The sequence below is a fragment of the Elgaria multicarinata genome, chromosome 20 (genome assembly GCF_023053635.1).
Source record: "Elgaria multicarinata webbii isolate HBS135686 ecotype San Diego chromosome 20, rElgMul1.1.pri, whole genome shotgun sequence".
Lineage (NCBI taxonomy): Eukaryota > Metazoa > Chordata > Lepidosauria > Squamata > Anguidae > Elgaria > Elgaria multicarinata.
The window spans coordinates 14,751,417-14,767,557 of record NC_086190.1 but is presented as its reverse complement, the minus strand read 5'-3'; the positions used below and the strand labels follow the sequence as shown (position 1 = coordinate 14,767,557).

The following is a 16,141-nucleotide window of genomic DNA, read 5'->3' as shown; positions in this document are numbered from 1 at the left end:
GGACAGCAGAGGTCTTGGCAGCCGGGTGGCGGGGCGTCCCTCCCCACCACCACCAGCGTCCCTCCCCACCACCACCAGCCAATCAAGCACGGCCAATCTCTGACTTGACCTGTCCCAGCTCTTGTCCGTTAGCCGTGGCTGTAGTTCACTACTTGAAGCTGGGTGACATGCCAGCCTCCCCGTCCTGCCCGCAGAAACCCAGGCGCGTTATAAGGGGCCATGATGACCAACTCCAAATTGGCCATTCTCCCTTTTAATTACCCATTTAATTCAGCCCTGCTTCGTCTCCCCGAGGAGGGAGAATATATAAATAAACCGCTTTCCCCCCCGACGTACTGGAATTTCCATCCGTAAGTGCCTTTTATGAACAAACTGTTTCTGCCTGTCTAGGAAGGACGCTTCCCAAAATCATTTCTTATTATTGTTATTGTTATTATTTCTTACTCGCCTCTCTCTCTTTCTGGATCGAGGCGGCGGGGAACAACATTAAATACAATAAAAGAGCATATAAATGTTCAAATGCGCGATTCCCCCACACCCTGAACACAGTAAGAAACCTGGTGGAACGTGTCTTCAATTTCAATCACGGCTGCAACCACTCGTCCAGGCGGTCACATCAAGGCGCGCCCATGTGCGGTGCAGCTAAACATAGGAGGCGGCAATGCTCAAACGCATCTTGGAAAGCAGTAGCAGTTCTTTGTCTGATGAAAAACGCCCCTAATCAACAGGTTCCTCGTTTAGCTAGGCGAATGGCTTTTGGGGGTCATTCTGTGTGTGGGCAGAAGGTAGACTATTCAGTTCTTCTATGGCTCGGGTCCAGGTTATCTGAAAGACCGTATTCTCCCTTATGAGCCTGCCTGTGCTTTGAGATCTTCTGGAGAAGCCCTTCATTCAGTCCCACCATCTTCACAGGCGCGCTTGGTGGGAACGCGGGACAGGGCCTTCTCGGTGGCTGCTCCACCGCTTTGGAACTCTCTTCCCGGGGAAGCTAGGCTGGCTCCCTTCTTGATGGGCTTTCGGAAGTAGGCAAAAACTTGTTTGTTCCAGCAGGCCTTTGCAGAATAATCTAGTCCTCCAACTATGTTAAGGACTTGTAAAATTGCTTATGTTTTAATATTGTAATTTTTTTAAAAAAAAATGTGTACATTTATTTTCCTTGGTTTAATATGTATATGTTTTAAATTTTGTAAGGCTGCCTTGAGGCCCAGTGTTGGGCAAAAGGCGGGATACAAATCATAGAATCATAGAATAGCAGAGTTGGAAGGGGCCTATAAGGCCATCGAGTCCAACCCCCTGCTCAATGCAGGAATCCACCCTAAAGCATCCCTGACAGATGGTTGTCCACCTGCCTCTTGAAGGTCTCTAGTGTGAGAGAGCTCACAACCTCCCTAGGTTACTATTATAATAATACAATAGTAATAATAGTAGTAATTCTCAAGGACTTCCAACTCCCAGAAGCCCCTGCCAGCATGGTCAATGGGAACTGAAGTCCAAGGCATCTGGAGATCTATATCGCATCACTGAAAGCCTTTTTCAAGCTAGTTCCCCCCAAATGTTTTGGAATTCAAATCCTATCAGCCCCGTCCAGCTCGGCCGGTGGTCAGGAATCCTAGGAGTGGTCCCATGAACATCCAGAGGGCCACCCGCTCGGGGAAAGCTTCTGCACGACCCGCAGCGCTCAGACCAAAGGTGGAGGCAAAGGACCTCTCGCCCACGAGAGGCGTGGAGAGATTGATGGATGGGGTTAAGGCAGGGTCAACGACACGTTTTAGACTTTTTAGAGGCCCCCCTCCTTTCGCCGCTGCCTTTTGACTGATGTGCTGAGCGGCGGTGCGGTTTAGCGGGAGGGATGCGACGCCCGCCTTCCTTCCTTCCTTCCTTCCCCGTCCGACTGATTCCTTCCCTCCCTTTCCCTCTGCCCCCTTTTCCTTCCCACTTTGCCTCCAGCGAACCAGGTCACCGCGCTGCTCTTGCTAGGCTTCCATCTTCTAATAGCAAAATTGCCAGGCTCTGCGAAGGCTTTAATGGTTCGTGGCTGTCAGGCTGTCAGATGCATCCCGGCGCTCTTAAGTGGAAAAGCTATTTCTGACATTCCCGAAGGCTGCCTGCTCTTTGACTCTCTAATTGATTGGAGTTCAAACCCAAGCGGGGGCCCTTCTGCTTCCTCTCCCCCCACCCCCATTACGTGTTCCTGGCACCTGTGAGATGCAGTTTGGCGCAAAGGGAGAACGGCGCCGGGCGCGTGGCTCCATCGGTGACCCTGCTGCTAAATAAATTGCCGCCTTTTTACTGAACTCGTGGATAGGGAGACGTTTTTATTCGGTGTGGGGGGGAATTAGAACCTATTTATTTCGAACGTGGATAGGGAGACATTTTTCTCCCTCTCTCATAATACTAAACCCCGATGGGGCCATCTCATGAAGCTGATTGGTGGGAGAGTCCAACTATGGAACTCACTGCCACAAGATGGAGTGATGGCCACCCATTTGGATGGCTTCAAAAGGGGGTTGGATAAATTCCTGGAGGAGAAGGCTATCCATGGCTACTAGCCCTGATGGCTAGGTGCTACCTCCAGTATCCGAGACAGCAAGCCTCAGATTGCTGGGGAACATGGGTGGGAGGGTGCTGTTACACTTGTGTCCTGCTTATGGGGCCCTGGTGGACAACTGTTTGACCACTGTGTGAACAGAGTGGTGGACTAGATGGAGCCTTGGTCTGATCCAAAACAGTTACAATTTGCAGGCATTGATGTAGGGAAATTAAACAGTTCTATCAGCGCAACACGACGGAAGTGTGGTGGGGATGGGCAGAGAAAGACCTTTTCCGAGGTATCTTTTTTTGGGGGACCAGGTTCCTGCGAGGGCAAGAGAGGTTGGCCAACCCCGTCTTTCCAGAGCACGACGTTCTTTGCCCCCTCCAGCTCAGTTCTTCTGTGTTCTAATATTTCCTCCTCCAGCACAGCTGTCTGCCGCCGCTTCGTAATAATGACTGTCACCCTAATAAATAAAATACATTTAAGATCCGTCTGGGAAACGAGGGCTGGATTTGATCCAGAGTGCCAGGAAGCGGCAGCCAGTCTAACGAGGAGTTAGATTTGATAGTGAACGGAAATGGCTACTTTATTGTGCTGTGGAAATGACGGGCAGCAGGGAAAAGGTGTGTGTGTGTGTGAGAGTGTGTGTATCCGTCCGTCCCCGTTGGAGAAATCCCTTCCTAGAAAGGAATTGGGGAAGGAGTGTGTGTGTGTGTGTGTGTGTGTGTGAGTGAGTGAGAGAGAGGGAGGCAGGCTAAGCCCATTCAGAAGACACCTTAAACCAGGGCTTTAACCACGGTGGTTAAGCCAGCAGAACACACCTTAAATCTTCGCTTTAACCACAGTGAATAAGGCATTTTGCTCTATTCACCATGGTTAAAGCCATGGTTTAAGGTGTCTTCTGAACACGGCCCGGCTTTCTGGCTTAACCACCATGGTTAAAGCCATGGTTTATGGTGTCTTCTGAACATGGCCCGGCTTTCTGGCTTAACCACTATGGTTAAAGCCATGGTTTAAGGTGTCTTCTGAACACGGCCCGGCTTTCTGGCTTAACCACCATGGTTAAAACCATGGTTTAAGGTGTCTTCTGAACACGGCCCGGCTTTCTGGCTTAACCACCATGGTTAAAGCCATGGTTTAAGGAGTCTTCTGAACGGGGCCAGAGAGAAAGAGAGAGAGAGTGGGGTGGGGAATATGCACATGCGTACATGACCGTGTAGATTTAGCCCAGTAGCATGATTGCTCAACTCTTACCATGGTGGGCTAAATCTAGAGACAGACAATAGCTTTTTAGGGAGCTGAAAGCAGCTGGAGGAGAGGCTCTGGGCGTGCACATTTCTTTCATCCAACTTTCGTTTCAAGTCAAACGGGTTTTGCAGTTTTATTTGAAGCAATACAAAACCCTGCCAACCTTGTTAGACCGGAAGCAAAGCGTGGGACAAGTGCACATATGCCAACAACAGCCTGGTTCCCTCTAGATGTTTTGGACTTCAACTCCCATTAGCCCCAGCCAGCATGGCCAAGACCCAGGAATGCTGGGAGTTGTAGTCCAAATAGGGATGTACTTGAGTGCACTGAATTTCTCTAAATTCCTTCTCAAAACTCATTCCCACCCAAATCCATATTGGATTGGTAATTTCGTTTTTTTTCCTTTTGCACGAAAATTCATCCGTATTTTTGTGTGCATTTTTCCAGATGTTGGCTAGATCTTTGAAACGTACACAATCTTCTCCCATGGATTAAGGTGTATTTATGTGCATTTATGTGCCTTTTCCAGAAGTACACATGTTTCCATGTGCGTTTTTCAAATGCCGGACACATGTTTGGAGGAATCTGCGAATCAAATCCCAAATTCAGAAATGTACAGGTTGCATCTACGGATTGCGTCCGAGTCCACGTTTGATGCGGAAGGTGCAAACGGTGCAAAGCCTGTTCAGAAACGAACTGAAATGAATTTCTCATACATTCCTAAGTCCAAAACATCTGGAGGGCCCCAGGTTGGGGAAAGCTGGCTTCTAACTCTTGAGACTTCATGGAGTGAAGTGGAATTCTGTCAGCCTCCTAGTTTCAATGATTGTTCACTGCCATCCGTATCAGAAACGCTATTCCCCTGTGTACCAGATGCTGAGGAACACAAGTGAGAAGATATACTTATGAGCTACTTGTGAACTTCCCAGAAGCAGCTGGTTGGCTATGCATGAGCTAGAACGTAGGACAAGATGGCCCCTTGGTCTAATCCAGCAAGGCTCTCCTTATGTTCTTAATCATAGAATCATAGAATCATAGAATAGCAGAGTTGGAAGGGGCCTACAAGGCCATCTAGTCCAACCCCCTGCTCAATGCAGGAATCCACCCTAAAGCATCCCTGACAGATAGTTGTCCAGCTGCCTCTTGAAGGCCTCGAGTGTGGGAGAGCCCACAACCTCCCTAGGTAGCTGATTCCACCGTCGCACTGCTCTAATGTTGGAGCTGTTCACACAACACACAAACCCACACTCCAGAGGTTGTTGTTTGTTGAACCGTGGGTTAGCGTGTTGTCTGAACCCAGGACATTTATTTTTATTGATTGGTTTATTGCACTTCTATACCGCTCCCATAGCCAGGGCTCTCTGGGCAGTTTACAGAAATTCTAAAATTGAGATAAAAACATTTCTCCGCATGGTGGCTTGTTAACCATGCGGTTTGCTTTTTTAATTGCCTTGAACAACCCAACAACAAACCACGGGTTCTCAAGGTGGCTTGCTCGAGAAAAATAAACCACGCTGCAGGGTTAACATTAACAAGCCACCCTGCGGAAAATGTCCTGGGTTCAGACAACATGCTTAACCCACAGTTCAACAAGCAACCCGCGGTTCAACAGCAATATCCGCGCTTGAATATGGGTTAGTGTGTTGTGCAAACCCTGTTGTCGTGTCGCTTGACGTCGGCTGAATCGGAAGCGGGCTAGAAGCTCCGTCTTCCCACGAGCCAGCCACAACGGTGCTGGGGGGGGGGGGCAACCAGATTAGACACCCTCCTGCCCCCTAGCCTTAACTTGCCTGTCCTTCTGAGTTTTGTCCTCCATTGTCTGGGAAACCATGGTGGTCTAGAGCAAGGAAGCAACCCTGCCCTTTTCCAATCTTAAACCTGGTGTGGATCTCATAAAAAGTTCGTAAGAAAGGATTTCCTTTCCTTTGGGGAAGTCTAGGGAGTGGGGGGGGAAGATGGACTCTGGTCGCAGCTGCCTAGATTGGCTCCTGATTTGTTACTTTTGTTTGTTTATTTATTTATTTATTTATTACACATATATAGAGCCTCATGTGGCGCAGAGCGGTAAAGCAGCTGTTTCTGCAGCCGAAACTCTCCCCATGGCCTGAGTTCGATCCCAGCGGAAGCTGGTTTCAGGCAGCTGGCTTGGGTCGACTCAGCCTGCCATCCTCCCGAGGTTGGTAAAATGAGTACCCAGTTAGCTGGGGGGAAGGTAACAACGGCCGGGGAAGGCAACGGCAAACCACCCCGCTATAAGACCTGCCAAGAAAACGTCAGCGAAAGCTGGCGTCCCTCCAAGAGTCAGTAATGACTCAGTGCTTGCACGAGAGGTTCCTTTCCTTCCTTTCCTATTACACTTATATACCGCTCCCATAGCCAGGGCTCTCTGGGCGGTTTACAGAAATTGTAAACTGTTGCCTGCATTATCCGCCTCTTCCTAGTTCTTGGAAATCTCTCTCTCTCTCTCTTTCCCCTTCTCTGTTAGATTTCTAAATGTCTTCCCCCCCCCTCCCATGTGTAAAAACGTTGACAAGCCATCTTTCCACGTACGACTGGTTTGCTTCCAAGCCTCGCTCCGCCCCTCCTTCCGCGCACCATGTGTGCGTGCCTCCCCCAGGCACAGAGGAGCAATTGCCTGTGCCGGTTGAGGGACCCATCTGGGTGTCCTTATTAAACTCTTCGTAACTGATTGCAGATCAGCGGAGGTTATTGTGGGGAGAGGAGCGTCAGCAGCCACGTTGCCACCGTTGGCTGGGAGCGCGTCCCCCTCCCTCCCCTCTCTCTTTTTAATTATTAGTAATTTATAAGGAGCCGTGTTGGCCCCTCCGTTCCACCCAAAGACGCGTCTCGTGCAGCTTGATAGCTTGCAAATTATTAGTAATTTGATTTCAATTGAATGAATAACCCGCTAAAGCGAAACGCACATTAGCCCCAGAAATCTAATTGGAGATAACACCATAGAAACTAGGAAGGCACGGAGCGAGGGCTTGGTTAAGCTACCCAGGAAAGGGGTGGGGGAAGAGGGGGCGGTGGGGGCGGGTGGGGAGGGAAGGAGATAGAAGATAATTGGGATTTAATTTCATTTCTTGCCTATTCATTTGTTTAAATGCGGGTGCTTAATTACCCCGCTCCACAGATAGCTGTGGTTGCCAAGGTATGAATACGGGGCTCTTCTCTGTAGAGCAAGAATTCCCCCACCCTCCCCTTTGCACAAAATGCTCCGACCCCCGGCCAAGCGGGCTTTGATGTTGAGCCATAGTAAACCTTCTCGAAGGGAACGGCTCCGGCGTGGAATTGAGGGAAGGGCCGCGAATTGCTCTGGCCGCTCGTTAAGGTGCTTGGATGCCTGCTTCCGGAGATCGGGCTTTAAAAATAATAACAATTAGACCAGCAAATAATGAACGATATCACCATTTGGGGTCAAAGGGTTGAAAACCGCGGCGGAGCGAGGAGGCAAGTGGATTAGTTTTGCTGTTGAGTTTGTTTCTATAGGGCCATCTCTGTACAACAGGGGTGTTCAACCTCTTTCTCTCTGAGGGCCGGATTCAATTTCAGAGAAGGTCTCGGGGGCCGCATTCTAGTGGTGGGCGGGGTGGAAATAACCCCAATACATTCATATTTTAGTTTAAACCTTTTACTGCCAGTAACTCAGCCAGGAGAGACATTTCAATCTTTTTGTGTTTATAGAATCATAGAATAGCAGAGTTGGAAGGGGCCTACAAAGCCCCCACTCAACGCAGGAATCGACCTTAAAGCATCCCTGACAGATGGTTTTCTAGCTGCCTCTTGAAGGCCTCGAGTGTGGGAGAGCCCACAACCTCCCTAGGTCATTGGTTCCATTACCGTATTGCTCTAACAGTCAGGAAGTTTTTCCTGATGTCCAGCCGGAATCCGGCTTCCTGTAACTTGAGCCCTTGATTCCGTGTCCTGCACTCTGGGAGGATCGAGAAGAGATCCTGGCCCTCCTCTGTGGGACAACCTTTTAAGTATTTGAAGAGTGCTCTCATGTCTCCCCTCCATCTTCTCTTCTCCAGGCTAAACAGGCCCAGTCCTTTCAGTCTCTCCTCATAGGGCTTTGTTTCCAGACTCCTGATCATCCTGGTTGCCCTCCTCTGAACACGCTCCAGATTGTTGTGGGGTGGGTTGGTGGATGGAAATGACCCCAAAGCAGGGGAAAACCCCAACCATCTGTGGTCTGGAGAAAGGGGGTGGAGGCAGACATGGCCATCATGAGAACCCTGGAAGTCTGGATTGGGGTGGGTGGGGGCAGGTGGGTTTGTGGTTCAACACCTTTGGCCTTGGTCCTTACAGAACTTGAGAAGATTGCAAAGAGTGTTTGCAGGACAGGGGAGTCGTTCAGGTCAACCGACAGGAAGCCGGTGGGAAGGAATATTGGAGGAATCCAGTTGCAGGGTTGAGCATTCTTTCATCGGCTGGTCTTCTACTGGCTGCTCCGACGCAGATTGCAATGGGTCAGGCTACCTAGTGGCTTTCCAGTGCGTTGTCAATCTGCGCAAAACACAGGTGCAATTCATGCAAATTAAGCAAATTCCAGCCATGGTTCGTCCAGATTACACAAATTTGCACACGTTGCAGCTGACACACACACAAGTATACCCAAGAAGTCCTAGGGAAAACCACAGCTTGGCTCGTGAATGCGAGCTGACTGAGGCACGCCGTGGAACTCCGGTGAGCCCCCAAAGGGCCAGATTTCCCAGCAACGGACATCCAAACTGGTGGATGAAGGCAGTGTCGGCTCTCGGTTTTGGGGGCTCTTTGGCAACACACCTTCAATGGGGCCCCTCCTTTAGCGAGTCAGCTTTCTCACTGCCACTGTCACCCGCTGCTCTTGTCCTTATCCTCTTTCTCGTCATTTCTCCCTCTCGCTGGCTAGACAATCAGGGAGCCAAGGAGCAAATAGGTTATGGCATCCTCTGCTCTTCCTTGTCATCGTCTCCACTGTGTGGGCCAGAGCAAGAGGCAGGTGAACAAGCAGCTTGCCATGCTGAAGAGGAGCCAGCAGCTCCAAGGGACTCTTGTCAGTGGGCCCCTCCTGGGGTATGGACCCTCCGCAAGTGCCTGGCCCTCTACCCTTGATGCCGGCTGCGGGTGGAGGTAGAGAGGTGAAAACAAAAACAGCCCGGAGACCAAAACCATCAGGGCTCCCCCATCCCCGTGCCTGAGAGTGCATGGGCCTGCGATGTGCAGCTTTACCTGGATTTCCCAGGTGGGGAGCAAAAGATAGCCCATCAGGGAACCAAGGTGCTAAAGGAAGCCTAGTCCAGGCCGGGGACTTGATCCTGGCTCTTTGACAGGGCCGTGAGTTGCCTGAAGCAGCCCTTAGAGGCTTGCCTGCGAAATATCGAGTCAATCCCACTCCCTGAAATGACAGGAGCCAGGACGCTGGGCGGGTGAGGCAGCCGGGTGGGGGAGGGTCCTTCCCGGTACCTGGTGCCGACGGCGGCGGCGGTGGTGGTGGGGAAAAAATCTCATCCGCCGCCGCCTGTTAGCATCTAAATTTAGGCTGCCTCTTGTCTGGAATCTTGTCTCTCCAGCTTGCAGGCGGAACATGCAGAATTAATTTCAGAGGTGGGGAAAAGGGCTAATGATTTATTTACAGCTGGAGGGGAGGCGGGGAGGCGGGCAGCGTTTGGGGCTTGCTTAACACATGCCAGGCCTTGGCTGCTTCTGCTTCCTGCAGGCTCATCCTATTTCTTGAGACACCATCTCTCACGAACACCCCCGCCCCGCCTCCTTTCTCCTCTGAACGTTGGCCGCGTGCCATTCCCCACCCACCACCCCCAGCGCAGCCCAGATCACTCCGTTTTAGGAGGAGGCAAACCCCCGCTTTCTCCCGGTGCAAGCATAACGTTTCCTGATCTTTTTGGAGTTAAGAGTGCCCGGCACCCTCCCTGGTTAGCTTCCTCCCTACCCACCCTGAATGGTCTGGCTGCCTCCTTTTAGCTGTAGTGCAAGAGTGCAAAAACTCAAACCTGGGAGGGGGGGTGTCCCCGTTTTTTTGTTTTTTTTTGCAAGGCCACTCCCCACCTCCTGGCCATGACCCATTTCTTCCAGCTCCCAGTCGTTTGGCGATTTTCTGGCTTTTGTGCAATTCCCCCCCCCCCCCCAATTCTAAAAAAGGTTGAAATGCCTCTCCTTAGTTGCTTAGATACTGGCAGTGAGCAGTTTAAGCTAAAATGTGCTGGCATTTTGGCACTGTCTCTGTGGCTCCAAATCTTTTGCCCCGCCTGCTAGTGGAATGCTAAGGTTAGCTTTAAACCAGAGTTTAAACCTTGTTTGTAAGCCCTGCTTTAAAGGGAACCACGGTTAGATTAACCTCTGTGCCGATATAGGACTGTGCCTCTGATGCTAAAAAGTGGGAGAGGACGCCCTCGATTTCTTGAGCCCAGGGGTGGGCAGCTGGTGGTCCTCTAGATGTTTGGGGCTAGAATGCCCATCATCCTTCCTGTGACGGCGAGGAATGATGGGAGTTGTAGGCCTAAACATCTGCAGTCCCACGAGATGCTCTCGACTGTGGTTAGAAGACGAGGAATTCTTCCAAAATGCACTTCTTTAAGCTATAATGTAATTTTGGGCACCTGCGACTGAAAAGCTCTTTTTCTCTTTCTCTTTCTCTCCCTTTCCTCCTTTCTCAACAGGATACACGCGCACTGGGATCTGAACATCTCTTTCCGCGAGACCTCTTGCAGGTACCAAGTTTGGGCCCGTTCTTTTGTAGGGTGGTAGGCTGAGAGTTTGCACGCCGAGGCGTTAGAAATGACGTGGTGGAAATGCGGAAGGCCCTTCTTAGGGGCGAACGGTGTGGTTTTGGTTTCTTCGTTTCCTTCCTTTGTGCTTTTATTGGACAATCAGCATTCCGGTGGAGGTGGGATGGGAAGCAGAGGAAACAACCTTCTCTTTGAAAGTCAGCCCCAGGCAGGGATGAAGGAATAGTTTACGGAACCAAATCGGCAGGTAAAGCATGTGAATCGTGTAGATTCGTGCAGAATTTGGCAAGTGGAGAAGCAATAGGGCGGCCGTTCCCAACCTGATGCCCTCATGTTGGACTGCAAGTCCCATCATCCCCAATGCCCATGCTGGCTGGGGGTGATGGGGGTTGTAGACCAACGGTTCTGTTCCCATCCTCTCCAATGGCTGCTGTTTCTCCTTAGCCCTGCTTTTGCTAGAATACCATTCGAGCTCGCTACCTGACTGTACTTACCAGAAAGTCCAATTTGGGGTGATGGGTCGTTTTAAAAGCACATTAAATGCACAAAAAAACTTTGCAAATGAGGGTAGTTGCTTTTAATTGTGTGTGCGTGTTTTTTTAAAGTGTATTTGTTTTAGGATTGATTTTGTTACTTTTTTTCTCTTAAACGGTGGCTCATGTTGTCCTTAGATGTCTTGAGGGTCGTTTCGTGGGGTAGAAGAGCCGGGTGTGATTCAGTAAATAAAGGAACAAGATGTTGTGGACTACAATTCCCACCAGCCCCAGCCAGCATGGCCAATAGTTGGGGATTATGGGAGTTGTACACCAAAACATCTGGAGGGTGCTGGATTGCCTGCTCCTGTTCTTGGGAAGTAAAGGCGCGTCATTGTGGTCTGTGGTGCACGCTGCCCATGCGGAAGGGGTAGTGTTGTATATTGTGAGTAGGGCTGTGGGAAATCCGTTTCATTTTTGGGTTCATGGAATTATCTGGCATGGCCGATTGAGCTCACGTTTGAGGGCCAAGCCGTGGATTTCTCCCCAACTCTGGGAACATTTTCCATATATATTTTTTTTAATTTTATTTGCCTAAATAGAGATCCGCACTAGGGCTGTGCGTCGCTTCGGATCCAAATCCGTGATTCGGAGGGCTTTGAAACCGATCCGAATTGAATCGAAGCAGCCCGAAGCAAGCACGGTTTGCACAAATCTCTTCCCGCAAATAAAAAACGAATACAGAAATTGCCCCAACTTGATGCATATTGTAGAAAACAGACCGCAGTCCGGGGTTCTGAACCGAGGGAGGCGTGTTGAGCTCCACCCACCCCCAGTCAGATTCCTCCAACATCCCAAATTGTCAGGATTGTTTGGGGAGTGCGGGCACACCCTGTGTGGAATCTGTCAGTGAGGGTGAGACTTCACCCCCCCACACACACCCTTTGCGCCTTCTCAGTGCTGTCTCCGACATACAGCACCCCCCCTCCCTGAGAATGAATTGCATCACTAACTTAGGGGGGTTCATTTATGGTGGGGGTTCAGCCTCTCCCTTTCCCTGTGGACCTCCACCGTTGGGAATGAAGCCTCCTTTCCTGCGTGCTACACCAGCGTTCCCCAGTGTTCCTGACCATTCACGAAGCTAGCTGGGGCTGATGGGAGATGTAATCTAAGGCAGCGGTCTTCAACTGGCAGGTCGTGACCCAAAAGCGGGTCATGCGATCGCTCCAGCTGGGTGGCGGCAATGCTGCTGCCGTCATATTGAGCATGGAGAAAACTGTAGAATTGTGTCCCGTGCTGCAGGTTGGGTGCCCAGGGTGGGTTTCAGGTCTGGACCAGTGGAAGACCGCCAGTCTAAGGCATCTGGAGGGCACCAGGCAGGAGAAAGCTGTGCTGGAATATACGGCGATGCGGAGCTGAAATGGACTCTCCCTTTGCCATGGCGTTGCTGACTGGCAAAATGGGCCTTTTCCGTAATGGGGCGGAGGGGGAGGAATTTCTTCATCTTCTCAATCATTGCCATATCGTGGCTACCCCCACGACACACAAATCTTTCAAAAATAGTGTTGCTCCGGGCCATTTGGAGTGCTACGGCAGCTCCCAAATGTCAGCCGTGACACGACATCTGGGGGCGTTCTGGGCGAGAGCCCTCGAAGAGGAAAACCCCCAAACCCACCGGTGTACCCCCTCGCCGCCGCAAACCTTCCCCTTCATTTCCACACACGCACCCCTCCGCCGAAACGGCCCTGCTGTCTTCTGCCTCCATGTTAGCCCCCTCCCCAAGTTCAAAACTTTTGACCCTATTTGGGGGCGTGCAAGGTTTTGCAGTGTCGCCTGCAAACCTCCCCTGACCTTCTCCTAGAGGTGACGGCGCACCGGAGCTGAAGTCATCCCAGACGGCTCCCACGCCGCTTCGCGCACTGCGCCTTTGTGCGCCTGGGGTTTTTCGTTTTTTGCTTTTGTCTTTCCCCCAGCGCGCCTGGGAACAGCCTGACTTGACTTTACCTGCCTCCCTCCCTCCCTCTCCCTCCCTTTGATCTCCTTTTCCACGTCTGCAAAGGTGCCTGGCTTGCTCCCCCCCCCCTCCGGTTGCGCAGTCTGGTCACCTTGGAGTCACTGTCTCTGTTGTCCTTGATGAAAGAATGTTTAATTAGGTACAAACAGGCCCCTTGCTCTCGGCGCCAAAACCCAACATGGCGAAACCTCTCCCCTCCCCTCCCCTCCTCCCCGCTTTCCTGAAAGGGGAAAAGATTGCAATCTCCCGAGGTAATCCTTTCTCCGCAGCGCTTTGAAGTTAACGTGCGGCTGATGTTTTAGTGCAGTTTCTCCCTTTTTTTTAGTTTTAAAGGAAGCGGCTCCGTGTGGTGACATTCCCTTTGTAAAAACGCTTCGTTCTCTCCGACGCTTCGTTAAAACAAAAAAAGGCTTCAGAATTGCTTGGTAAATGAAGTGCTTTTAGGGTTCCTTTCACCACCATCCCACCTTCTCTTATTTTCTCCAAGCAAAGGCCTGTCAGGTTTCAAAGTCAAGACGATACTCCGAAGGCCGAATGCTTCAGGGAGCGGAGTGTCTTTGGCGGACTTGAGGACTCCTGTTTTTCCCTTTTGCGAGTCCAAATGGAATGATTAGAAACTTGACTCTTGCTAGAATTAAGGCCCCTCATGAGGGAGAGTTGGCCGTGTCAAGAAATGGCCGGAGAAGGGAGCGGCTCTCTCAAAGTTGCGCTTTCTGCCCGATTGGCGTGTTTCGTGTTTTGTCCACGGCGGGTTAAACGGCGGACAGGAATGGCAGCAAAAATGGCAGATGTCTCTTCCCCTTCCTGAGACCTTAAAGAGGTTGGAACGGTTGAGCAGAGTTTTTTATATGAGGCGGTCGATCCTGCGGTGGCAGAATCAGGGGCTCCCAACCTTTTGAGAGTGTGATGTGGGCGCCCTCACAAAATGGCTGCCACATGGGCGGATTGCCCATTTGTAAAACGGCTGTGCCATGGTGGGCACAGTCAGCCATTCAACACTGAGAAGGCAAAGTGGTGAGACAAAAAGAAAAGTAACTTACCCAAGAACCGACGTACAGAGATGGGGTCTCCACTCCAAAATGCAAAACCATTCTTTTGAACCCAAATAAAGATGACTGTGGTGAGGGGGGGGGGGGGAGAACTTCTCTTTGAAGCATGCCAGCCCACCAATTAGGAAAAAAATGGTTAAGAAAACAATTAAGAAATAACATAAAAATCTGGAGGAGCAGGGAACATAGTGGGCACCGAGAGAGGTGTCCATGGGCAGGTTGGTGCCCACAGGCGCCATGTTGGAGACCGTTCGTGGCATCATAGGCGCTATGCAGACATAACCACTGGTTTTCCTTAACCATGGCCAAGCATTAGTACCTGAGTACCTAAGTCGTAGTGAAGTGTTGGCCACAAATCAGCACGTCGGTTTGCAAACCAACATCCTGATTTGATGTTGGTTTGCAAACCATGATTTGTATTAACCATGTTTATGTGTAAAGCCAATCCTCAGGAGAGTGGGTGCTGGGTGGTTAAGCCATGGTTAAGACAGCCCGTCCCCCATCGATCCTCTCTGTTTTCAAGGTGACAAGCAATACTTGTTGGTGTCTCCCAGGCAAAACGTAGCTTGCTGAGCTAACCGTGGTTTTGCTTTGTGGAGTCTTAACTACAGGTAATGAACAAACTGTGGTTAGTGCTAACTATGGTTAAGTCTACGGTCTGCACCCGGCCATAGAGTTAGAAAGGACCCAAAACAGAAGCTGTTCCAGCCTGTGCCCCTTTCAAAGGCAAGACTATCCAGCTGTCAAATCATCCCACAGTGTGTCTATGCCCCATGGACTAGCTTCCTCCTATGAACAATATTGGGTTCCTGGTTTGCCTTCTTAAAAGCCTCCCAAGTTGCTACTCAGGCCTACAGAGCAAAGGTGCGGAACCACTTTCAGCCCGAGCTCTCGGGGGCCGCATTCCGCTGGTGGGCGGGGCCGAAGAAGGGGCGGGCCCAAAAAAATCCCGGCATATTTTAGTTTAAAGCTCATACTCCCTATAACTAAGCCTTAGGAAGAGGCTCTTCGGCCTTTTAGAATTCGGGGGACGGACGGACTGCAAAATCCGGGAAACCAGCTCACCATCTGTGGTAGGGGAAAGGGGGTGGGGTTTCGGAAAGGGGTGTGGCCATCTGAAGGACCTCAGAGGGCCAAATTGAGATCTCAGGAGGGCTGGATTCCCCCACCCTGGATTGCACTCCTGCTTCAGAGAGTTCCAATGTGATTTAGCGGCTCGATCATTGGACGGTCCATTGAGTCCCGGGTTCAGAAGATGCCTCAGCCACAGAATGCACTCTGTGACCTTAGGATAGTCATCCTTTGCTAATCTCCCTTGTTGGGGGATAAAATGGGATCCACTCCACCCATCTCTTCTTTATTCTTTTAATCCCACAACCAGTTCTACAGAAGCTTTCCTAGAAGCTCACGTTCGCTCACAGACCTCCGCGGCAGGCTCGCGCTTGGCTTTTCCGAGACTTCGCCCAGGGTGACTTGATTTTCTTTGGATCGTTCTTAAAAGTTCCCAAAAGAGAACGTTTTTTTAGAAAAACACATCATCTTTGCCTTGGCAAGGTTGCTCAGCCTCCACTCCAGGACGTTCTTCCTGTAGGCCTGGCCAACGTAAACAAGGAAACGTCTGACAAGCAAACCCACTGGCTGGCAATTGAAAGAACCGGTCATGTGAAGGAGGCCCTCTGGTAAAGAGGATCTCCCCCCCTGCTCCTCCCCCCCCCCCCACTGCACAAACGTGCTTTCTTTGCCGGCACACCTGTTTGGTTTTCAGATAATAGCCGACGAGTGAGTGATAAATTGACTTGCGTCGTTGTTTAAACCGAAAGAGATTTTAACGTTACTAAAAAAGAAAGAAAAAGTAATCTCTGAGATCCGGTGGAAATACCTCTGGCTGATGTGCCCCTAGTAAGGAATTGGGTACCTGTGTGGTTTTTCAGACTTCCTGTCCTCTTTTCAGAGAATTTTCTGCATATTCTGAGAAATATCAGAATATTCAGACTTGCCCCTGCCTCTATAATCCCAATTTGCAATATGGGACTAAACATTTTTAATTTAACATGAATGTCCCTCTTCCTCTTTCTCTCTCTGTTTGGTTCCACCTA

At 50.5% G+C, this 16,141-nt stretch overlaps 1 protein-coding gene across 8 annotated transcripts in view; it reads left to right on the top strand.

The window, feature by feature from the left end:
• The window catches only part of SAMD11 (sterile alpha motif domain containing 11), a 273,793-nt gene that overhangs the window by 150,647 nt on the left and 107,005 nt on the right, over positions 1–16,141 (top strand). For 7 of the 8 annotated variants that reach the window (XM_063145111.1, XM_063145108.1, XM_063145107.1 and 4 more), the window contains exon 4: positions 10,441–10,491. The exons of the other annotated variant lie outside the window; for it this stretch is intronic. In XM_063145111.1, coding sequence (XP_063001181.1) covers positions 10,441–10,491 — 51 coding nt within the window. The remainder of the gene's footprint in view (positions 1–10,440; positions 10,492–16,141) is intronic. 8 annotated transcript variants of the gene reach the window in all.